Genomic DNA, 25,373 nt, shown 5'->3' with positions numbered 1-25,373 from the left:
GGCTCAGGTGCCTGACCATCTTTCAGCTGCTGTCCCTGATTCCTAGACTAGACTCTCATTATGGATCCCTGGGCTTCCTCCTGGTCAGGGGCCATTGCCATTGCCTGTAGGCTTCCTCTGTTAGACTCTAAGTCCTTGTACTGATGGCTCTGTGTACGTCCAGCACCTCCAGCACCCAGCAGTGGTCTCTGCAGTAGACATCTCTAGAAGTTAGGCTAACACTTTATTTTCTTTTTTTCTATTTGTCTTTCCTTTTAAAATTTATTTTTATTAGTAGTATTATTGTTGTTGTTAGATTAGATTTTCTGGAGGCAAGGACCACTAGCCAAGGAGTATGGTCACTCCAGGAGCTGGAGAATGCCTGGAATAAACTGTCCCCAGAGTCTTACAGAGGAACATAACCCTCACAGCTTTATTTGTATGTGTGTGTATGATTGTATTGATTAATCTATTTTCTTCTTAAAATATTAGATTATGTGGTACTGTGTTATAGAAGAACATTTTCATGCATGCATAGGATATCAAAACCCAATATGGACAAATTCAAGAGAACCGCCGTATATGGGCTACCCAAACATACTTCAGCATTGCCAGGGCATAAATTTCTTTCAAATTTTCACAGGCTCTTAAGCATATTCCCCCCACATATTTCCCCCTTTTGTCACCCCCTCCTCTCTCATTAGTTCTCTTTGTTCCCCTAGATAATTTTACATCTATACTTGGATTTGTTTTCTTCTTTGTGTGTGTGTGTGTGTGTGTGTGTGTGTGTGTGTGTGTGTGTATTCACCACATGCACGAAGTGCCCACAGAAGCCAGAAGAGGGCATCAGATCCCCTGTAGCTGGAGTGATGGGCAGTTGTGAGTCTCCTACAGTGGATGCTGGGAACCAAATTTGGGTCCTCTGGAAGAGCAATAAGTACTCCTAACAACTCCAGCCTCTCACTTCTACCTTCAAGTCATACATACAAACATGATGTGATGTATCTATGTACAACCCAGGAACCATCAATAGCAGAAATCTGACATTTGAGACTGACTGAATTTAATTATTGTGATTATCTGCTGTTGCATCCATTTTCTTCCAACAACAAAATTTCATTCTTTAGGGCTGGGAAGATCATTTTCTTTATGCATCTCTCTATTTTTCGACACTTGGGTGGGTTCTACAATGTTGCTATTGTAATTACAACTAATTACAAACTAATTGTAACCAATTAAGTTTATTTATATTGGTGACCTCTTTCAAACTTCAGGCCCTCACAATGTTAAGACAATAAACTTGTATTACTATAAAAAAATAATTTCTTTGAGACAGTAACTGCTCGTACCCTAAGCTGGTCTTGAACTTGCCCCTACTCCTCCTACACCTGCATGCTCAGTTTATATAGTCTGGTGATCTGAATAACAACGGCCCCCATAGACTCACATATTTGGATGTTTAGTGCAAAGAACTTTTTGAAAGGATTGATCTAGTGGGTGTGGCCTTATTGAAGTAGGTGTGACCTGGTGATGTAGGTGTGGCCTTTTTGGAGGAAGCGTGTCACTGAGGGTGGGCTTTGTGGTTTCAGAAGCCCAAGCCAGAGCCAGGGACTCTGTCTCTCTTCCCTCTTGCTCTCCTGTAGATCCAGATGCAGAATTCTCAGCTGCCGTCTGCCTGCACGCCACTATGTTCCCTGCCATGACAACAATGAGCTAAATCACTGAAACTGTAAGCCAGACCCCAATCAATTGCTTTCCTTTTCTGAATCGCCCTGGTCATGGTGTCTCTTCCCAGCAGTAGAACACTAACGAAGGCATGGAGTGCTAACGATTGTACCTAGGACTTCATTTGCTCTGGGCAAGCACTCTGTTCCCAACCCTAGCCTGCCTGTTTCTGAAGTGGAAGGGTGACAGTTGGAGCCTGCCTTCGGGGCAGTGGAATGCCTTTCTCTTAGCTGGTATCCCCTTCTCTTCCTAGGGAAGCAAGCAGCTTCGCCGAGGCAGCCCTCATTTCTGCGTCCCTCCGTGTCCATTTTCTCTCCCTAAATGCTTAGGCTCAGCAGAGCGTCACTGAGTGCAGAACTCTTTAGATCTTCCTCACAGAGAAGAAAAGGAAGACCCCTCTCTCTTATCACTTTTCTCTCTGTCGTTAATTTACTTTTCAAAAGACACATTGTCAAGCTGAAGAGTTTAACTTTAAACTGTGTGTTTACACCCCGTGCCCTATAAAACCTGGGGTGATCAATCTCCTGAAAGGACCTAGGGGAAATGTACTGGGAGAGGCGGGGTTTTTGAATCACTGCAGCGGAAGGCGAGGCTGATGTAGTAGCTGGTTGGCCACAGCTGCTTTGTTTATTTGGTTTTTTTGTTGTTGTTGTTGTTCTTGTTCTTGTTTGGTTGGTTGGTTTTTCAAGACAAGGTTTCTCTGTGTAGCACGCTGGGATTAAAGGCGTGGGCCACCTCTGCCCATCTTATTTTAATTTCTAAGGCTGCTGGGGAAAGAGTTCTGTGTTTATCTGGTGATCTGGCCTCACGTGTGATCCTTTAGCCTCTTCCTGTGAAGCTTCTCTCCTGCACCCAGGCTTACTACACTGAGCCCTGACAAGGCTCCCTCCTTCATCTCCTCCCCTGGTCTGAGCATCACAAACTATCCTGTCGAACCTTCCAATGGCAGACAGTGTAGAGCCGGGGAGCAGGGGGAGCAAGTGCTTGAAGCAGTGCATGAAATATCTGGCCCACAGCTCTGACCCATGAGACATCGTTTCCTTCCCTGGGACCTAGACCTCACAAAACAAACCTTGAGAGGATCTTTTTAAGCCTACATAAAATAGCAGAGATCAAGCTTTCCGGACCCTGGCCCTCTGCCACACACCTCATTCCTTGTGGGCATATAATGATCCTTCCCTCCCCGTGGTGGCCAGCCTTGCCTACGCATGGAATTACCAAGGGAACATTGAAAACTGCTGATGGTTGGCTCCTACCCCCGGTGATTCAGACTTAATTGGTCTGGGATGCAGCTTGTGGACATCAGGGTTTACAAAATTCCCCAGGTGATTCTTATGCGCAGCCAAGGTTGGGAGCTTCAGAACGACTGTTTAGAGCAAGATTGAAAGTCCTCGTCAATTGCCCACTCGGCCTCTTCCACTTGGCCCCCAGTCCCTCGCTAGTATGTAGTTGCTGCTAATCACCAAACCGTGAATGTGAGCTAATTATGGATGTAAACTAATTTTAAAGGGGGAAAAGCACACAACATGACGGAAAGCAAGAACGGAGCCTTTTTTCATGCTTTCGGGGAAAAGAACCAAGTTTATTTAGGTAAGCCTCTGAACCACATGTTTTATCAATGGAAATAACAATCATGATGTTCATAATTCTCTGTGATGGGCCTCCTACACCTGATTTTATTTTTGCTGTCTTTCCCACTCTCCACCCACAACACATACACACCTGCAAGTCCCGCCCCCTCCCCATGGTCTTTCTCCCCTTCAAGCTTTGTCTCAGGCTGGATTTCTTTGTCACAAGTCTCTTCGCCAAGAGTTCATGGACAAGTCCTTCCAGGTCCAGTAGAACCCATGCTGCCTCGGCTACACAATGAGGGAAGATGCCGTCTCCCGCTTGTTCTCCTTCTGCCTTCATGTGTGAGCTACCTATGTTGATGCTACCTATTCATCTCCAGCGGCCCAAGGGGCTCCTCTTTCTTCATGGGTACAGTCAGCCCTCTGTTTCTGAAGGCGTCATAGCTATGAAATCTACCAACTTTGAAGAGAAGGTAAGGTTAAGCCTGGGATGTTGGCTTAGCTAGTCTTTCATCTTAACACATTTTGGAAGAGGGAACTTCGGTCGAGAAAATGCCCCCACCAGCTTGGCCTTGTGAGCAAAGTCTGTAGCGTATTTTTTAAATTAGTGATCGATGGGGGAGGGGGGTTCATTGCAGGTATTACCATCCTTGGGCAGGTGGTCCTGGGTGGTTTAAGAAAGCAGGCTGAGCAAACCACGAGGAGGAAGTCGATAAGCAGCATACCTCCATGGTCTCTGCTTCAGCCTTCCTGCCCTAACTTGCCTTCATGGTGGATTGTGAGTGGGACATGTAAGATGAAATCATCCCTTTTTTCCCAAGTTGCTATTGCTCACAGTGTTTTATCACAGCAGTAGAAACCTGAACTAATGCAGCTGACAATGGTGCTGAACACGTACAGGGTTTCAGGTGCATGAGAACAGCGGGCTGGCTGGGGGGATGGGTTCTTCTCGGGAAGGGCAGGGACTTCACGGAATGACCCTTCCAAGTTGCCCTGTAGCTCCGGGAGGTTGACCAGTGCAGACCTCACCTGTAAACTGGTCAGCTCACTCGTCCAAGTGACTGCTGCTGACTGGGCCCCTGTGATCTGCATCACAGCCTTAGCATCTGAAGATATTGTGCTAAATGAAACCAGCCCAGTTTCTGGTTTTGGATAGGATTGCTTCTGGGGAGAAGACAGATTAGAGGGTCATGGGAGATGTGGTGGGGTCCGAATGATGTTGGAGTCTCTCTAAATTCCTCCTGGAAATCCTCTACCTGGTGTAGCATGAGGAGGCTGAACTTTGAGGGGTGACTCCGTCATGAAGGCAAAGTTGTCATGACCAAGACTAGTAAAGTCCTTTAGGGAGGTCCCAGAGACTCCCTAGCCCCCCACCATGTGAGCACACAACAAAGGGGCATATATAAAGTGGAGCACAGCCTCCTGAGACCCTAAGCCTGATGGGACCTTGATCTTGCAGCTTATGCCCCAGAAACACTAGGAACAATTTCTGGTGTGTCTAAACTACAGCTGGCTTATTGTTAAGCATCCTGATTCTAGTAAGATAGAAAGGTGGCTCTGAGAAGTATGGGGGTGACAACCCCCCTGAAACAGGGAGGCAGCTTTGGAACCAGTTAATTGGTAGAGGCTGAGAATCATGAGGTTCATACGAGAAAAAAAAAATGTATGGGTATATGGAGAAGATGGTCTTTGTTGGCTTGCATTGCCTTGGAACAGCAATTCCCTGTCTTTCCAGGCTGCATCCAGAGGTACTCAGCAGGCCCGGGTCTGTGTGCTCTTCCCTGGGCATGGGGCGCCTCCATTCTGGGGTGCAGGGTTGTTGCACTGTCTCCTCCTTTCCTGGGTACCGGCTCTGCATTCTGACCAGGAGCTCCAGCAGCTCCAGCGGCCATCTGCTTTGACTCCTGCAGGAAAATGTGCCAGAGGAGGAAGAGGTTAGGGCAGGAGGAACAGCGGGCTGTGGGTGTAGGGCAGGAGGTCACCTGATAGCTCCAGAATGCTCTGCAGTCCCTCCTTGGGGAAATGCCCTGGGTAGCCAACCAAGACCTCTGTGCTTGCTGCCTCGCAGTTAATTTGAAACTCTGGACAGAGTGAGAAGAGGCCACTTGGGAGCCCATCTCATGAAATTGGAATCCACGGTTGCATGAAAGATGGATAGCAGAGCAAGGCAGGAAGCATGCTTTTCTGGGGAAATGAGGCCAAGTCACTGGAGGGTGTAAGGAACTAGAACTATGGCCACCCTGCAGCTCCAAGGCAGAGAGATAGCTAGAGGTCTCTGGAGCAGATTGTTGAGGCTCTGTATGTGAGTTTCGAAGCCAAACCCTTCAGAGTCTGGCAGTGAGTCCTGGGATATGACAGATTGCCTGTACGAAACTTCCAAATGCTTGCAGTGAGTGTGGAACCTAGAAACCAAGCATCCAGGGTTGCTGGCTCCACTGGCTACGTCTCTGCAAGTCCCTCTCCCCCAGGAAGATGAAGGTTTTGACTATACAAGAAGTATGGACTAAACTAATGAGAGTTGCTCATCATTTTCTATCAGAACCTCTTTTTCCTAAATTAGATCTTCCATGAATCCCACATCTAATTCAGATGAAAGCAGAGCAATTCTGTTGAAGCGAGGGTGACTATTGGGCTCACCCTCCTCCCCTGGGGCAAGCCCTAACCCCCCACGGCTCCTCAGATCTCACTGGGACCAACATTGGATTAGATTATCTTCAAGCTCCTTGCAGCCTGTAATTATACTCCCTGATGGGGCAGCCACAGCGGGATTCTTGGTCTTGTTTCTCCCACCTCTGTGACGCTGACCCTGGTTGCAAAGGTTTGCTCGGAATACTCCCAGGGACTCTAATGGGTTTCTGTGAATGCTGACAGATTTCTCTGCCTTAGTTTTCCTTGCCAGCTTAATCTCTGTCAGTCTGAAAGTTCAGTTAGATCGCCGTGAGGCCACCAGATGTCCGCACCCTGCTTGGAGGGGTACTAAAGCTCGCGGCAATGCTGGCAGCTAGCTGAATGGAAGAGGAATGAATGCAGAAGGATTGAGACCTTGGCTATAACCCTCTGTCTTCTACCCTCACCCAAATCACTGACATCTTACACCTCCATCACAGCCCGTAGTGTGGTTCAGCATAACTGACCTTCGCCCTGCAAGAGATGTGTCTAAGTGACCCCTCTTCTCTTTATCTCTCTGTTGTGTGGACCAGGCCCTAGAAAGGGAATAATTAGAGTGGCCAAGACAAGAATCACATGTGTGTCTTGAAGTCAGGCCTGACTGAAATCCACAACTGGTTAGCCCACGCTTGCTCCCCACTCCCTTAAGTGGTTGTGACTGAGATGGCCTCAGAGTCTCTACTCTCATTCAGAACTTTGGGAACACTATAACATGAGACAGACTCAATAGTGAATAGTAAGTCAAGACCGTGGGTCCTGGCATTAGACTCCCATGGTCCCTGCTCCTACCTTCTCCAGTCCCATGACCTTCAGCAAGTTATCCAACCTTCCTCCTGCCCCAGGCTCCTCCTCAGTAAATGATACTAACAAGAGCATTTATCTCTGAAGGCTCTTGTGGGAACAATTAGGCTCACACACAGGACGTGCTGCTATGGCACTGGCTTGGAATAAAGAGTCATTAGTTCTGTCAAGTGGCCTTTGGTCCCTTTGAGAAAGTTGCCTGACTGAAGGGGCTGCAACCTAGTGCATACCCTGCTGGTGAAATCAGAAGGGTCCCTGCACTCTGGAGCTGGATTATCTCAGGTTGGAGTATCTTTCTCTCCCACTCACTACCCACTAATTCCCAATTCCCAAACAGTTAGGCAATGGCTTTCTCCGGCTCCCAGGAAGAGACAGTGCAAGAGCCTTGAAGCTGGTAGTTAATGGTGGTAGTTTTTATTCTCTATACCCACATTTCTCAAATTTGGTCTTTCCTTCACTCTCCTGGGTCTCTCCTCCCAGAGTTCCTCCTTTGGAGAAGAGACAGCAGTTTGAGATCTAAACTGTTCTTGAGCAGAGAAGGGGCCACCCCAAGTATGTTCTGTCCATAGCATCCGGCATGCAACAGCCTCTTCCTTCTGCTTGCTGACATGGAATCAGCCATGTGTTTTAGCTGGTTTAATCTTCAACATGGCACCTGAGGACTATACGATATAATTTCATTTTATAGCATGTGCTTACGTGAAAATCGCTAACACTTAATTCAAAGGTATGTTTGACCTTGGAGCTGTGCTCCCTCCTGGAGAGTCTCTCTCAACGCAGGGATGATAACCCACCATTATCTCATCTCAAGACAAGATCATCTAGGCTGTCACCTCTGACTAGTAAGGAAATTGCTGTCTGGAGTTCTTCCCAACCAAGGGGAGTTGGATTATTTCCAGCTTCCGACTAGCATCTCTTCCTCTAGTTGTCCTTCCCTCGCCTGAGTCAGAAGCTCAGAGACTCTTAGGTGGAGGCCTCTAAGAGGCAACCTTACCATCTCATCCGTGACTTCTTGCACGGCCATACCCTTCCCTCCATACGTACCACGATAGATCTGGAAGGAAATCCTCCCGCATTGCCAGCATCCCTCTGCTCCATTAGACCTGAGATTTGATTTCAATGGCCATGCAAAACACATCTCATCCCTTCCTGCATGATAGTTCCCAGGAGCCTTGTCCTTTCTGGTCTACTCAGCGCCAACAATCTCCAGTCCTTCCCACATTTCCTCTTATACCATAGTGTCCCCAGTTAGCATCAGCAACATCTGATGAAGTACATGGGAATGAGCGGAGCTCCTGGCACATCAGAGGACTCACAATTCTAGCCTGTTACTTCTGTGAACAGAACCCTTTACTCTGGGACAGATGTGTCATGCTTTGGACTCCAGCTGAGTCAGAGGCCTGCATGCTTTGTTTATTTTCTACATATGGCTGGCTGTTCAGCCAGTGGCTCCTACTCTCCCACTCTGTGCTTCCACGGGTCGTTATGGATACACTATCTTGTGATTTCTCCAACCAGACTTCCTCTGTTCTGTGTACGTGTCCTTCTATGATAGCCAAATGAAACTGATGTATGCATCGCTTTTGCCACCCGTATGCTCTGCCTTCATTCTAGGCACCATATGAAACTTGCTTTGTATGGCTGTTAAGCTGAAAACTTAGGTACCAATATATGCATTGTACTATTAGAGCGTGCCAGGCCTCCATAGGTCTGCAATCCCTGCTTTTTAAGAAACCAAGGTGGGAGGCCACAGGTTCAAGGTCTGCCTGGGCAACTTAGTGAGGTCCTGTCTCAGGATAAGAAGTGAAAAGAAAGCTGGTGTGCAAACCACCATAGAATAGTTGCCCAGTACTTGGGCTCCTCTCCCCAGCCAGCCAGAGAGAGAAAGAGAGAGAGAGAGAGAGAGAGAGAGAGAGAGAGAGAGGACTTCAAAAGAGATTTAGATGGAACCAGTTGAGACCCCAAGAAAGAAATGTTTAACCAGTGGTTAGTTTATGAAATATATGGGATTCAATGTCCAGGGTCTCCCGACTTCATCCTAAAGGGGGAGAGTTTTACTCCTGTTGATGAATTTCTTCCATAACGCTGTCTAAGGGGTTGATTTATGCCAAAGTTATACACTCCTGCACCCCATTTGCCCCAATTTTGTATCTAGTAGTAACTCCTTATGTAAGTTATCTCTCCAAAAGACACATTTGACTCCCAGCTCTCAATACCTGTGAACAAAACCTTATTTGAAAATTTGGCCTTTGCTGTGAAAAATTCCATTAAGAAAAAGCCACTTGGATTAGGCTGGGGCCTAATCCACTGACTTGTATTCTTACAGAGAGAAAGGCCGAGAGAAGAGGGCAGGGGAGAACACTCATATGACTATGGAGACAGAGATTGGAGTGAGGTGTCTATGAGCCAGGCAACTCCAAGATTTGCAGACCGCCACTGGAAGCCAAGAGAGCTTGGGGAGTATACTGCCTAGAGGCTCCAGGGGCCCTATGCCCCATGTCTCTACCAACAAACCTGGACAGCAAACCTTGATAGCAGAGAGAAAATGGAAGAAGGATTAAATATGGGACGTGAACTATAAAACTCTTGGCTGTAGACTCTTAGGGGAATCAAAGAGAGGACCCAGAAAAAGAGGCTAAAATCTCAAAGGTTCCTCCTGCACTGGCCCCTCAGATCCAGGCCAGGCTGGGGCAGGGTGGAGTGCATGAGTCTTACCCTCCAGCCCCATCTTCTCACAGGCGGTGCCTTGCCGTCCCCGGCTGCACTGACACTTGCAGCTCGTGCCCTGGAGTATAGCCTCCCCGTTGTTGAAGCAGGGCCCACAGCGGCAGGCATTGAATTCCATCAGATACTGGTCCAAGGCCCGGCGCAGGTTCTGCCGTTTGGTCTCCAGAGACCCCAGGTTTGTGTGCCGCAGGAGCTCGTAGATGGGCTGCATCTGCAGGTACAAGAAGAACTCAGGGATTCTCCTTTGGCTCTGCCCACCTTCTCGGAGCTCAAGGACTGGCTGCGAGGCTTCTAGAAAGCCTGCTGCAGAGGCTGATCCTCACGGCCATTCTCTGAATGGCACTAAGCATGCCATCTCAAAGATGAGGAACTGGGGGCTCAGAGTGTGCATGTGACCAGCTCACTATCACATGAGCAGTAAGTGCAAGAACCATTCTGAACATGGATCCAAATAGCTCCAAAGCTGATGCTCTCTATATGTCAGAGTAAGAAGAGCACCTAGCAGCCACCTTAGCCAAATCACTTCTTGTCCAGAACTTTAGGAAGACAGAACCATATAATGGGGCAAATTCTGTGTAGTCAGATATGAAGCCAGAACCATGTAATGGGTTGGTTTCTATGTAGTCAGATGTTTTCTAATGGTTCTGTCTGTCCCCCTTTAACACAGGCATTGATACAGGGAGTTTTGTTGCCTTTGGAAGCAGATCCCTTAGTGATGCAAGCTCAGTGGTTTGTGGGTGGATGAGCGTCATTTCCAGGTGAGGTAACCAGCGTTTCCCTGCCTCCATTCTGTTGACCGGAATGAGGAATGTGCTGACAGGAGCATGTTGGACTGCGAGCGACAGGCTGTTAAACAGCATCACTGGACTCTGCACGCTAGATGCCAGCAACACCCTTGTCCTGAAAACCAAACCCGTCTCATGCCATTATTAAATGCCCTAAATGCAAAACTGTCTTGGGCTGAGAAGTGATAGGACCAGTAGGAAGGGAACATCATTCTCTCCCGCTTCCTGCTATAGGGTGTTTGTCATGTGACCCGCTGTACCTCACTTCTGCATCCGAAAAATGGGAATTACCACCTCGCTTTCTGGTTTTCCTGTAAGGACCCAGGGAGATGACATGTGACATGGTTTTGTCACCTAAAAAAGTGAGGTGAATGCTGCTTGCTGCCTAGCTGTATGGCTGAGAAGTTCAGTTTTCCTTCTAAGCCTGGAGACATTGCCTGCTCTCCAGAATCCTCATGACACAATGTAGGAGCAAGTTTAAGAAAACAGTGTAAGAGAGAGACTAACATACAACAACATACCGGTCTTATTAGAAACAGCATTAGCAAAAAAGCGGACCATGCCGGGGGGAAAAGTGGGTGAGGTGTTTGCTGTGTGAGCTTGCAGACCTGAGTTAGAATCCCCAACGCCCTAAAGATCTAGGCACAGCAGCCAACTCCTGTATGTATCCTCAGCACTGGGAGGCAGAGACAAGATTTTCCTGGGGACTCACTGGCCAGTCATCACCAAGAGCCAAGTCTTGTGAGAGATCCTTTCTCAAAAAGTAAGGTAAGAGCAACAGAGGAAGACACTTGCCATTGACCGTTGACCTCTAATAGATTTTCAAGGATGAGTGCGGCCCACACACAACAGCGGGCAGGGAGGGTATTCTGCTCTTCCAACTGCATTGCCTCTGGTTGTCTCTAGTATTACCCTTGCAATGCTATGTATTTGCAGAAGGTCTACAATGAAAATTTTCTCCAGGGCTCTAGTTTTACCAGGGAGCAACCTGAGGCCCCAACAGGAAAAGCAATTTGCCCAGGTCAGATAGAGCTGCCCCGGTCAGTCAGAAGTCAAGGACAGGCACTTCACAGAACTTTGATGGGTTCCTGGAAATGTTGGCAGAATGACTCATGGCAAACCGACCTTGGTGAGTGGTCAGAGGCCATTGCAGGGACCTACAGACAGGGGAAGCAAGGATTGGCTGGAGCTCCAGCCAAGAGATAATCACTAACTGGAAGATCAGGGAACTGGGCCCGTGTGAGGACATAAGCATGAGAAGAGCTGCCCAGGGTCCTGATTAAAGAAACCTTTCGGTTCCAGTTACCTGGACAGCCCCACAGGACAACTTCCCCTTAACCTTGAAGCAGACTCAAGTCCCTCCCCTCTTCTCATGACCCTCAGGAAATGTTCCTGTGGACGGTTGGTGGTTTTTTAGGAAGAGAGAGGAATAGAGAAGAAAGGATATTAGAATTTCAGAGCTTAAATGTACTAGCAATGATCATATCCAATTTATTGATAAGCAGACAGAATCAGAGAGGTAAGCAATGAAGCAACATAACATAAGCTAATACATACTTAACACAATGTATATAATACAGAATAAAACAATATGACCCATGAATTCACTCAGTCTAAGTACCAGCTATAAATAAATAGTTACTGCTGACACCATTTCTACTTTGAGTTTCTAATAATCCCTAACCGGTTTGCTTAATCTGTGATCTATCCATCCATCATCCATCATCCATCCATCCATCACCCATCCATCCATCATCCATCCATCCATCCATCTATCATCCATCCATCCATCATCCATCCATCCATCCATCATCCATCCATCCATCATCCATCCATCCATCATCCATCCATCCATCCATCCATCATCCATCCATCCATCATCCATCCATCCATCCATCCATCATCCATCCATCATCCATCCATCCATCCATCATCCATCCATCCATCCATCCATCATCCATCCATCCATCATCTATCTATCTATCTATCTATCTATCTATCTATCTATCTATCTAATCTATCTATCTAATCTATCTATCTATCTAATCTATCTATCTAATCTATCTAATCTATCTAATCTATCTAATCTATCTAATCTATCTATCTATCTATCATCTATCTATCTATCTATCATCTATCTTCTCTCCGTCTTCCTCTCCACCCTCTTTTTAAAGCATAAAACTGGCTTTATTTCACTACTCTGAAACCTGTCTGTGGTTTAGTGTGTTGACATACATGTCTCAGGGGGTAGTGAAAGTTGTGAAGCCATGATGGATATTAAAGAGTTAATGGGACATTGCTGTCATTTGCTTGCTACAAGCTTTTATATTAGTCCCTTAGTTCTGGGGATCTGTTTCCTCATCTAAGATTCCCTGAGTAGTCCCTTCTTCAACCTTATAATCTAGCATTCTTTGTTATATAATTCACGGTGGGCTAAAAGAGAAGGAATAGATCAAGGTGACACCTGGAAGCGGGGATGAGCCCTGATCCAAACCACTCTTCTCCCCACCCCAAACCCTGAGTACTTCTCTCCAAAGAGAATTTCAATCGTCAGATCGGGCCCTGCCCTCCCCTTGGAACTTTTGCTCAAGGCAAAAACAAAGTCCACATCTTGACTGTGAAAGCTTACACCACACACACACACACACACACACACACCACATTCTCCTGACATCAGTTTTACAGTTTTTGCCCAAATCCACTAATAGCTTGATGATAGCAATTTTCAGACCCTCTGTGAATGACAGGCACATGAAAGTGGTCCCTTACTTATGGGAGAAGAAACAAAATCAAGGTTAATCCATCTGGCCTTCCTTCTTCCCAGAGAATGGGTGTTAAAATAGTTTTAGGGTTAACTGTCGTGATGTTTAGAAGTGTCTGTAGACATAATATCTCTGTGTTTAAATACATGCTGAAAATGGGCACAGATCGGGAGATAAGAGTTGGGACAACGATAATACTTTTCTTAGAAGTTTGAAATCAGAACTGTTTTGAAAGGGCCATCTTGACAGCTAGTGGAATCCAGTTTGTAAGGATAAGAACAAAACCATTTTTTTAAATTTTGTTGGCATGTCAGGCCGGAGGACTCTTAGCTGAGGGGCTTGTGTGTCCCCTGTGGGTTGTTTAGCAGGATTCCTGGTTTCTTTCTTTAAGTCCCCAAAGCACTGACCTTGTCACATTGCCTGGCACATGGCCATATTTCCCCTGGGCAACAAAAGCACCCAGCCCCATGGTTAAGAATTAGTGCTTTGTAATCTTTTTTTCCTTCTAGACAAGGTTTCTTTGTCTAGCCTTGACTGTCCTCTGTACATCAAGCTAGCTTCGAAGTCACAGAGATCCACCTGCCTCTGCCTCCGGAGCACTCAGATTCAAGGCGTGCCCCACCACTGTCCAACTAAGAATCAGTGTTTTAAAGAAGGTGCTAAGGCAGAGGCGAATGAGAATGGAACACACAGTCCATGAGCCTGCCACATAGGCACTATCTGGCAACTCTCTTAGTGGTTTAAGCAAGTCATTTAGTTTTTTTTCTGGACCTGATTCCTAATCTGTTCAATATTTGTTGACTGCCCCTTTAATGAAAACATGGCACTCTGAAGAACGGACTATCATTGAGCTGTTAAAAATTTACAGGGAGATGGACGCATATGGAATCACAGTAGTAGGAGAGGTCATGCCTCCCAAAAGCATGTTCCCCTCATATACAGATCTTGGCCATTGGTGTAGATCCGTGTACATGTGAACAGCTGTGGTTGTGGGTCAAACCCTCAGAAAGGCAACCAAGAGAAGATAATACTCAGTGATGAGAAAGGACTCATGGGTAGTTAAAGGGATATAAAGATAAGTTTCATGGAGTTTTCATGATGGATGTGTGGATTCAACTCTCCATGTACTGAAGTAGCAAGAACCAGTCTTGCATCGCGATAGAATCCACCATGCGCTCTTCCTTTGAGGGAGCAACTGGGAAAATTGGTTGTTCTTTTGCATTCTGTTGACCATGAGCACAATAGGAATTAAACATGACTAGCTACTGAATACTTCTGTCATACTGACATACTTATAAAAAGTCATTTTTTCATATTTGTCCTGGTGGAAGAGTGCTACAACTTGAAATTTTCTCTTCTCTTCTGTTTAAAGCCATATCTGATCATCCTGTTATAGTGCTACTTAACATGTAAACTGTCTTGCTACTCATATAAAATACAGCTTTTTAGTAGCCTTTAGAACTTCCTAATGTACCAGATGTGATTTTTAAATTAGTTTGTGCAAAAAAAAAATGCAAGTTGGTATCTCATGTCCAGCCCTGCAGAGCTTCTGAGATTGCTGTGGTCACCTGGACCCTGAACAGACAGTAAGTTTCTGACCACAACTCTCCTGTGGGTCTGGTCTAATGCCACATCTTCCCTCCAGGCAGGTTTGGGCAAGGGCACCAGTTCAGTGTGCCGTTACATTTAATCTTGTTCTTCGATAGGCTCATAATAAGAAATATGAAATGATCTGGTCGGCTTCACTTTCATTCCTTATAGATGTAGGGTTTCTTCAACTGCGAAAAGACTCACCTCAAAATCGATAACAACGGGGTTATACTTTAATGACCTCCCCCAGGACCGGTACGTAATGATGCTCCTATTTTCTGTCAAGCCACTGGCCCAGTCTGAACTGCCACCTTGCACGCGAGAAATGATGCCCTCCACTGCCGAGTTCTTATCCTTTTTATCTGTCAAGAGGAAGGCAGAGTTAGCTTTTCTCTCCCAAAACAAAGGACTGGTGGTTAAGTTCTCCTGGTGAGATTTTTTTTAGTGTTCATCTGCTCTTAGAACTAGACCCATTCTTCTACGGGATCTAATAACCAGCAGGATGGGGTAGACCGAAGCTGAGCATCCTCTGAGTGGAGCAGACCTGGAGAAGCCAAGCCAACCCAACCCAATGTGGACTTATCGGACTGGAAAGCTCAGTGGGTCAGGGGTTTACTCAGTGCCTGCTTGTTCTTGAATTCTCTCCCCACCATCTCTCCAACTCTCCTCCTTTCTCCCTTCCTCACTCTCTCCTCAGCTTTGTTCTTGCTTTCTCCCTACCAAACATTGCGAGGCTATGGCAGATGTCACTGTCGCACTCAGTGAAGACACTGAGAAGCAAGCAGCCAGACGGGCTAATCAGGAAGGAAAAGGAGTTGGTGACAAGGCATTTGCTAGGTCAAGGAAAGAGGCTGAGAGATCATCAGAAATGGAGTTATTTGGCTTAATACCCAAGGCGTAAATAACCTAAGCGGCGGTTATAACTTAAGCCCATTTGGTATGCACTCCGCCTGCTACATCATGCGCCGACTTCATCATACTCCTTTAATTCTCTGTCCCGCACCAGAAAAGATTTTGATTTGTATTTGACAGATGAGTGACTGAGTGAATGTAAAAATCACCCACACTGATGTGTTCAAGAGATGTTGACTGTCCATTCACACCGTCTCAATGCTCACCATTCCTGGAGCCTGGACTTGGGAGTCATAACCTCTTCTCATGAGGGACTTTGCCTACTCCCTCCGCACCATTAGCTGATGAAATGATACCAGGTCCTACCCAAGTGTCCCTTTTCACCCCATTCCTTGCTGGGATCTTTGTCGAACCCTTGAAATCTGGGAAGGATTCTTACACTATTGAGTATTTCTGAGATAGCTTTAGTGCAAGAAGGTGGACCCAAAGCAGACATTATACACTGGTCATGGTTTGGGGCTAATTTAGCATCCGCAGTGTGAGAGAAATGGAATCAGCTGGGGAAGACAATCGTTTACATGGATTGAGTGTCCCAAGGCAAGGCTGGCTTCTCTTTAGGGGAGACCCACTGATAAATACTTGCCAGTATTAGCAGCTCCAGAGCTCCCACAGGTGTTTCCTGATAACCCTCCATCAACGGTGATCTGTTCCCCAAACTCCAGGCCCAAGGAACCTCCGATGCAATATCCGATGTCTTTGGCGGTCACACCTACAGTAGGAAGACAGAACCCAAGGCCTCAGCCTTGAAGTGATAGAAATGACAGCTGCATGGTGCAGCCAGCTCAAGCTAAGGAGAGCTTCCTCTGGCTTTAGAGACATCATCACTTTTCTCTCCTGGACGGCCACCCAAACACCTGTAGAAATGAGGAAGCCCCGGCGCTGCCCGTATGAGTTGCTCTAGACTCTTAATCTTTTATTTTTCCTCTTTCCCATTCTCCTCTGAGTCTCCTTGGAGGAATGGTTCCAAGGCATGCACCTCCCTCCAAGCCTGCCTGGTCTTCACCCCGTTTCACACAGGATATCCCTCAATATAAGGTCCCTCTTCCCTCCCACTTCACCCTGTCTGAACCCCACCCAAGCTCCTGTTCAAACACTTGACTTCAGGAAGTGTTTTAGGGGCAGAATACCCCTCGTTCTAATTTGTCACTGTTCTTTTTTATGAAGGAGCTCAGTCTTTTTTTTTCCAGAACAAATGACTGGTAATTGAAAGAAAAAAGTGAACATCATGACTGTGTGGGGAGGGGATGGAAGAAAAGGCTTACAACTTTAATCCCGGTGCACCCTCTGTGAACTCTGCCAAGGGCCCCATCCCACTGACCTCAGCTTCTCATTTATGGAAAGCAGGGATTGCTCCCCCCTAAGTCTGTAAGAGCTGAAGTGCTCGGTGACACTCTGACTATCGGTTTCTGTACACCTCTGGAGCTGGATGGAAGTGCCTGGAGCAAGAGACGCTCTGAGCAACCCACTTAGCACCAAGTAGAGGGCTTCTTCTGCCATTTCCACCGAAGCACTTTTCATTTTTAATGCACAACTAATTGAGGAAGATTTAGCATATTTAATTGTTTTGATTAAAAAATGCTTCAACAGTGATAAACAAAAGTGGATGGAAAGAATTCACAGCCAGAGCCAGAGTGATTGCTTCTGTGAATGACAGAGTGCCGCCGGATTAACGATGGCATTGCCCCATGAGTCGGGCTGGAAAGGGCTGGGGCGCGATTGTGCTCCTGAAGGGTCTGCAGACACAGTGCCATGACGCGCGGGAGAAGGGAATTCGAGCTTGGTTTGAGCTGTAAGACTTGACTGCAGCGGCTTCGGCTTCTGAGGACCTCAAAGTGTAGGGTACCAGACAGTAAGGGGAGAGCCGTGACTCAGAGACTCGTAGAGTCCAGAGCTAACAAGCCTTCAGACACCCAGCCTACAGTTCTATTTATAGTTGAGATACTTCTGGCTCATAAAGGTTAATTAGCTCACCTAAGGCCATGCGACTTCAGGCCCTGAAGCTGAGATTCAGAGGGATCTATGTCTGGCCCTGGAGCCTGCAGCTTTGTCACTACCCCCAGGCACTGAGTCAGACTTTAAGCATCCTGTTCTCTGAGAGAGAAATTTAGTAGACACCTGCTGTGTACCATCTCGGCACATCACGTGCTGGCGATACAGCCATCTTGAGTTAAAACTCCTGTGGATTGATGTGAATCTGATTAGCTGAAGTCCTTATAAGGCTAGCAGGGGCGAGGCAAGGACCAGCAGATGACAAATCTATATCAGCTCTGCAATGCGGCAGAGCTGATGAGACAGACCTTAACAGAAGTTGTGAGAGATGCTACAAAACACATAGAGTCCACTGGGACACCAAGGACAACAAGCTGGGTCAGGTAGAGGAGCTTAAACCCTCATCCAAATGCAGGAACTGAAACCAGTATTGGAAGCAAGGACACAGATCCAGGGGGATGGATGTAAAGGGTACAGAGGCACAGTGGGAAGAACACAGTAGGTTTGGAGCTGGTGTGGAGGACCAGACAGGTATCCTGATCTGTAGAACACCCTGCCGGTGTTCTAGACCTGTTCCGTCCACCTGTGTTCCACAGGATACCTTTGACTTTGGTCAGGTCAAACTAGACTTGCTTGAATTCTGAACTCTGGGGTTCATGGCCCCACACCGGACTGTGGATTAAGTGTAGACTCCTAGGCCCCATTTCCTTTCATTCCGAGTCTGGATTTTTGAGAAATCAGAAATCTGTTCTTTAAGCAAGGGTCTTGGATGATTCTCAGGTGGTGAGTCCGGGACAAGGGGAGCACTGTGGTTCCACAGAAGATGCCTGGTAGCTTACTGGAGAGCCGTGGCACATACTGGTTCAGTCAGTGCCCCTACCGTCTCCTTGGATAGGGACACAGCTGTCCCCCTCATCTCATTCACTCAGAGTAAGAACTAGGAAAGCCAAGAGGTAATTCTGATTACTAATCAGGATTCAGAAATCCCTCCGGAGGCTGGATTCACAGTCTGAGAGAACTGTGACTCATTTGGGGGAAGTTGTAACATTCTACCCTGGGGACAAAATACCAACCACACAGGTACTCCCGAGGAATGTGGGGAGCTGAGCAGATAAGGCCTAAACTTCCGGACTACACCCAGTTTATCAGGGTGATGAAGCCAGATGAAAATGATAACCAGAAAAATAAAGATAGAATCTCAGATTCCCCTCCCAGGCTAGAGAAAAAAATCAGAATCCAATAAAACATTTTCCTTCCGTAAACATTACTTAACCATTAAAATTGCTGAAAAAGGACAGAGATCCTGCAACTTAGGACAATGGATGGCCCCTGAGGACATTATGCCGCAAGAAGGAAGTCAGTCTCAGAAGGACAAGGGCTTCGTGCTTTCCCTTACGTGAGGTATCTAAAGTCGTGCAACCCATTGAATTAAAAAGGATCCTAACCTTTGCCAGATGTGGAAGGACAGGAAAGGGAGAGTTGCTAATCAATAGACATGAAATCTCTGTTATGAGCTCTCTGCACTACACTGCTCCTCTAGTTAATAACACAGTGTTATATGCTTACAGCGCCAAGAGGGTGGGTGTTCTCGGTGTTCTTATAATGATAAAGGCTTTTGTCGTGTGTGTGTGTGTGTGTGTGTGTGTGTGTGTGTGTGTGTGTTTATGTGTATAAAGGCTCAAAGTTGATGCCAAGGAAGTCTTCATGGGTCTATCTTTGAGGCTGGGTCTCTCAATCAAACCCAGAGCTCACTGATATGGTGTGCTAATTAGTATTGGTTTTGTTTTGTTGTCAACTTGACATAAGCTGAGGTCACCTAGGAAGAGGGAACTTCTTTTTTTATTTTTAAAATTTATTAAGTGAATAACTAAATAAGTAACTTTTGACACAGGGCTCACTGTGTAGCCCTGGCTGTCCTTCAAGTCCCTATGTAGACTAGACTGTCCTCAGACTCAGAGAACCACCAGACTCTGCCCCCAAGTGCTGAGATTAAAGGTGTGTGTCACTATGCCTGGCCCAGGAAGAGGGACCTCAACTGAGAGGATGCCTCCATCAGATTGGCCTGTAGGCAGGTCTGTAGGGTGTTTTCTTGATGAATGGTTGATGGGGGAGGGCCCAGCCTACTTTGGGTGTACCACCCAGGGAAGGTGATGCTGGGTAGTATAAGAAAGCTCTCTGAATAAGCAATGACGAGCAAGCCAGTAAGTAGTATCCTTCCATAGACTCTGCTTCAGTTCCTGCCTCCAGATTCCTGCCCTGACTTCCTTTCCAATGGACTGATGTGGAATTGTAAGCCAGGATGATTTTGATCATGGTCTTTATTACAGATGCAATCACTTTATGTAATAGGAAGCAAACTAATATAGAGAGATAGATTATAGATAGATAGATAGATAGATAGATAGATAGATAGATAGATAGATAGATAGATACATAGATAGATACATAGATAGATAGATAGATAGATAGATAGATAGATAGATAGATAGATAGATAGATAGATAGGACAAGGCCTTCATCAGGCAGGCTATCATGGCCACTAGCATTTACTTGGGTTCTGGGGATCCTGGGGAATCTGCGCTCTGGTTCTCTTGCTTCTGCAGCAAGCACTTTAGCGGCTGAGCCACTTTCAAAGCCTTAACCTTTGGAACAGGGAATGTTTACCTGAAATCTCTCCTTGTGTGAGTAATATCTCTATCAGACAACTCTCTCTGGGAGCACATGCTGAGCGAGAGGGACCCCAGGGGATCAGAAAAGAATTGTGTGTATGAAAGGGGGAGGGTACTGGGATAAGAACTAGCATCAGATGAACAGAGACTTCCTAAAGGTGGCTTTAGGCTCCACCAGAGAGATTTGTCATGTTGATCAAAAGCCAAGCAGAGATGAACTGACTCAGAGGGCAGAGAGAGCCCACCATGAAAAGGACCAATCAGGGGCTGCCTGCCTGCCAATGGAGGGGTGGGGGTCAGTAGGGAGGAGAGGAGTAGAAGACCAGAGGTCTCCTGAGGTCTTTATGCACTGAAATTCTGAAATGTTAAGATCACACAAAAATGCTTCAAAAAAGCATTGGGGGCTACTTTGATAAGCACATAACGCTGTTTGGCCACACATGAGGCATCTTTGGAATAGAGGGGACCAAGGACAGTCATTATGGGGAGACAGGTAAGCAGACATAAAGGAGGGCTCTGGTGCAGTGCCGAAGGCCTGAACAGGCTTCCTTGGGGATCAAAGGAGGGTGCTAGATGCAGGTGGGACAAGCAGCACTCGGCGAGAAAATGTAGGCTGCAGAGACAGAGAGCACAGAGGGCTTGTCTTCCCAACAACAAGACCATACTCAGAAAGGCCGACCTAAACTCTAGAGTGAAAAGGTGGGAATGGCCCCTAGGGTTCCAACTCACTCTAGTCTGATACCAAGAAGGGCTGCTTTAATGTCTGCTTGGCAGCCCAGGGGCTCGAACAGCATGTCTCTGGCCACCACGTCTGCTGTCTGCTTTCCTATTTGGCATGGCTGAGGTATGGGAGTGAGGGTAGTCCTCGGGGCTCTGTGAGAAGAGCAGAATCAGCAGGGCTCTGAGGGAGAAGCAGGCCGCTTGACTTCTAGGGTGCCAGAACACAGAGAGTCTCTGTCACTGCTCAGATTAAAAGCATCAAGTGGAAAACAGATAGGTGCGATGCATTATTTATCTCTTTGCAGCAAGCAACTACCACTCAGGTGACTGTGATCTATCCACTGTGTTGCTTCGCTACACCGGTTGCCTGCAAAAACAGCCTCTCCCAAGGGAAAAGGGAATCTTAGCCATGATTCCGGCTGTTGCAGTGGGCAAGATTATTGGTTAGTTTGTGGCTGGACTGGTTGAGACAGGTTGGCTAACTCACCTGCTTCTCCAAGCTTCCATTAGTCTGTTTAAACTCATGTGTCTCGCCAACCAGCTGACAGACGAGAGTGCTATATGCCTTGCATGTGTTACTCCTTGTGGCCAGAAAGCCCCTTTGTCCCTTTTGTTGAGCCTTTGGGGCTCTTTTCCAGCTAGCCTTTCTCCCCACTCCCTAGGGGTCTCTACGATACTTCTGTGCTCCCCCTCCCCACCTCAGGACTTGTATTTAGCACACCCTAGGAATTTTTTCTTTTTTGTCCTTTTTTTTCTTATTAGACTGGAAGTCATCATGAGGTTAAGAAAGGTTCAGCACAGATTCTGGCATGTTCTGAGCCACCAGGAATGTTCAGGTACCAGCTTGTCCTACCATTCCTAGATGATACCACTAAAACATTTAGGAAGTCAGGTGCGCTTTGGAGAAGTCATTTGTATTCTTTTAAAGGAAGATAAGAACCAGCGCTTCGTATGAATCATGGTTAAGTCTTGGTAGTTTATGAAGGGTTGTCCTCTGTTTGATGTCACCAGCTCATTTCAACCGTCAGCTGAGTAGAGAGGCTTTGATCCCACATGAGCTTACTAGACGGGGTTAGTCTGCTGGCTGAGAGTGTAAATCTGAAGCCATTAGCTGATAGTGTGCTGCTAAGTTTTTACCCTCCGTTCCCCTATCTTTAAAATGGGAATAGTGGTTTCTGTTAGCGAATGGCAGGAAACAGCGTCCAGCAGCACAGCGATGTACTCACTATGCCTCGGCTGATATTCCTGGCTCACTCTCCCCAGGCTCCATAATTAGCAAACTGAAGAATCAGGTCTCCGAAAGCTAGACAAGTTGACCCAAATCCACAAGTGCCTATGTCATTGTTGCCAGTGGCTATGCAGAGAAGCACTCGTCACATGGCACTAGGATCAATGATGCCCCCCCCCAAAGAGCTGTGCAAGGGTTGCCTTCCAGCGAAGTCCCCATTACACAAGGAAACTCAGAGAACGGCAGCCGTGTAGTGCCCTCACCGTGTCCATATTAGGACCGCAGCCCAGCCTTTTGCTCCCTGATGAGAACTGCTTCCGGGTTCTCTGATTTTGCACGATGATATTGGCCATGACAAGGAGCAGCATGTGGGAGGCTAGGCTCTGAAATGGTGTCTACATGAGCTGGAATCCATCTCTGACCGGTTCCTGTCTGGACAGCTGTTTGATGTCACTCTGCTTCAGTTTGTCTACCTAGAAGGTGGCTTTAGTACGGCCCCCTCATGGGACTTTGATGACAGTTCGGTGTATTAATAATCCATGCCATATTAACTGCTCACAGAAGTTTCATGAAGGGCCAAACACTGCCACTTATTGCTGTTTGGGGAAAAACTGCAGGCTACACTGAGTCTCTGGGTTCCCGATTCTCAACATGGAAGATGTAAAACCGGGAGAGGCCAGGGAATCCGTGATAACAACAGGTTCTCTTTATCAGCGCTTAAATAGTATAATCTGCTGAGACACGGGTGAGGGCAAGCAGGAGAAGCAAACACGGATTATAGGTAAGTACATATCCAAGGAGGTTAGGCAAGGTACCAAAGCCTATGCTCTCTATGCCATGCTATGTTGCCTGCAAAGCTAAGGGTGGGAAGAATTATGATACACCTCAGATTTTTCTTCTTTAAGATATTTTCAACGATATTAGAAGTGGAAATTCAAAACCAGGACAAAGTCAGAAGGATAGTAATGGGTGTTTCTCAGTTCCATGGGTATGCAAATGACTTAAGGGGAATGGGGACAGAGCCAAGACACCAGGAGTCTGTCAGTCAATCAATACCATCCATCACCGTGAAGTCTGGTTGTCATGGTAACTGGGGATAAAACCTGGAGCTTGTTAGAATCCAGCGACTGTCTGTTCAGGGTGACTGGTTGGTTAGCGGGCACAGAAAAAGACCTGCTGGGCCCTGCCATACTGCTTAGCCATGAATATAGAACTCTTCACAATCAAGTCTTGGTCTAGCTCACCCTCCCCGCTATCCAATGGACCTGAGACCCTTTAGGAAAACACTCGACTCTTCAGAGCATAAGGAAAGCTACAGAGAATGTATGTCAAGTAAAGGATTTGGACCCACTCTTCTCTGGGGTTCAGCCTGCATCCTCAGACAGGACTCTGTAAATTTACCAATAATGGGATGCCAATGGAAAGAGGTGCTACAATAGAGCAACACATATATCTAAGTCCAAAAACTACCAAAGCTCTTAAAGACAGGCATGTGGCCCAGAAATGGAGACATTGAATGATTGCTTAGAAATTCCAATATAAGCCAGGCAGAGACCTAAAGATGAGCGAACATCAGACCGGTAGGGAAAAGGTGAGAGGGAGCACAGAATCCCAAGGAGAATGTAAGCATGCTCAGGGTTGAGTACGCATCTCAGTACAGAACAGCAACCTGGATGGAGGTTCAATGAAATCTGGACATAGCCAGCACTCCCAGCACCAGGGACCTTCCAGGTTAGTGTTCAACTTTTCATGACTCTTGCAGCTAGCTATCCCCTCTAGCTTTTGAGGACAACACTGACGTCATTGCCTAGGTACTGTTATCAAAACTCTACCTGACTCCACACAAAGGCAAGCACAAGGCCTCCTCCACAGAGCCTAGCGATGGAGTGAGCCTGGACACTGGCCTTCTACCACCTCCTCCTTGCTCCAGCCACTCCCCTGCAACTCCCTGAAGGTTTGAATGTCTTCTGAGACTGAAAATTAAAAAGAGTAGGAAAAGTGGCTTGGTCTCCCCTTTGAGCTTGGCCTGTGTCTGTTTCTATTCAAGAATGGTGTTCTTAGGTACCTCCAATTAACAGCACATTTCTCTAGGGCAGGGCTCTGTAAGCCACACCTGTGTGTACCAGAAATCATGGCTGCTCAATGCAGATTTACAGCGTATGTGGCTGTCCCGGGCCTCCAGATTGCTCACAAAGGATTGAGGGATGGCTCATATTCTATAATTGTGAGCTTATTTCTTTCTCTCTCTCTCTCTCTCTCTCTCTCTCTCTCTCTCTCTATATATATATATATATATATATATATATATATATATATATACATATATACACATATATATAGCAAAGATCTAATATATATATATTATATATATATATATATAATTGATTGCTTATGTGGAGAACCCCAAGATACTTTCTGCTGCCTCTCTTGTGGCTATTGATGATTTCCCCCAATATTTAGAGTGCTTTGGTACATGTTCATTATCAATGGAGGGCTGGGCGGTGGTGGCGCACGCCTTTAATCCCAGCACTCGGGAGGCAGAGGCAGGCGGATCTCTGAGTTCGAGACCAGCCTGGTCTACAAGAGCTAGATCCAGGACAGGCTCTAAAAACTACAGGGAAACCCTGTCTCAAAAAAAAAAAAAAACCATAATCAATGGAGGACACATATACATACATAATTTTAATACTCTTTTGACTGTCTCTAAAAGTAAGAAATATATTTTACATTAAGACCTCACAAGGAAGAAATACATTTTACATTGTGATCCGGCGTCCACACATTCAGCTAAATAAAGTTTCAGTAGTTAATTACATTTTGAGCGATGCACTCACATTCTGCATCCTACCTTATTTTAGTGTGTTGTGCGTGATTTAAGGCTGGTCATGATGCACTGAATTTCTTTGATAATCTACTAAGATACTATATGCTATGGTTTGGAAAAGCTGAGGTTACAACATCCCGAGACTTTATAGTGTTGTTGGCTGGGAGTGAGGACGGCTCTGGCATTTGGCCTACCAGTGAAACTTTTTCCTCCTACTGGGTTGCCTCGTCCAGCATTAGTATGAGGGTTTGTGCTTAGTCTTATCACACCTTGTTATACTACATTTCAGTTGCTATCCCTGTGAGACCTGCTCTGTTCTGAAAGGAAACACAGGAACAATAGGTCTTGGGGAGAAGGGAAGAGAGGAGAAATCTGTGGTTGAGATATAGTGTGTCAGAGAGTATCAGAGAAGAATAAATTTTTT

General features: G+C 46.4%; 1 protein-coding gene across 1 annotated transcript in view; it reads right to left on the bottom strand.

Annotated features, from left to right (window-relative positions):
• Positions 1–3,265: 3,265 nt before the first annotated feature.
• The window catches only part of C8a (complement C8 alpha chain), a 57,899-nt gene continuing 35,791 nt past the window's right edge, over positions 3,266–25,373 (bottom strand). Inside the window, exons 8-11 of the mRNA XM_038334189.2 lie at positions 16,103–16,228; positions 14,812–14,969; positions 9,459–9,681; positions 3,266–5,179 (exon numbers count right to left, since the gene is read on the bottom strand). Of these exons, the coding sequence (XP_038190117.1) occupies positions 5,028–5,179; positions 9,459–9,681; positions 14,812–14,969; positions 16,103–16,228 (659 nt within the window). The 3' untranslated portion in view covers positions 3,266–5,027. The remainder of the gene's footprint in view (positions 5,180–9,458; positions 9,682–14,811; positions 14,970–16,102; positions 16,229–25,373) is intronic.

Source organism: Arvicola amphibius, chromosome 6, assembly GCF_903992535.2.
Source record: "Arvicola amphibius chromosome 6, mArvAmp1.2, whole genome shotgun sequence".
NCBI lineage: Eukaryota > Metazoa > Chordata > Mammalia > Rodentia > Cricetidae > Arvicola > Arvicola amphibius.
The sequence above is the reverse complement of the archived record's forward strand: the minus strand, read 5'-3'. Positions and strand labels throughout refer to the sequence as shown.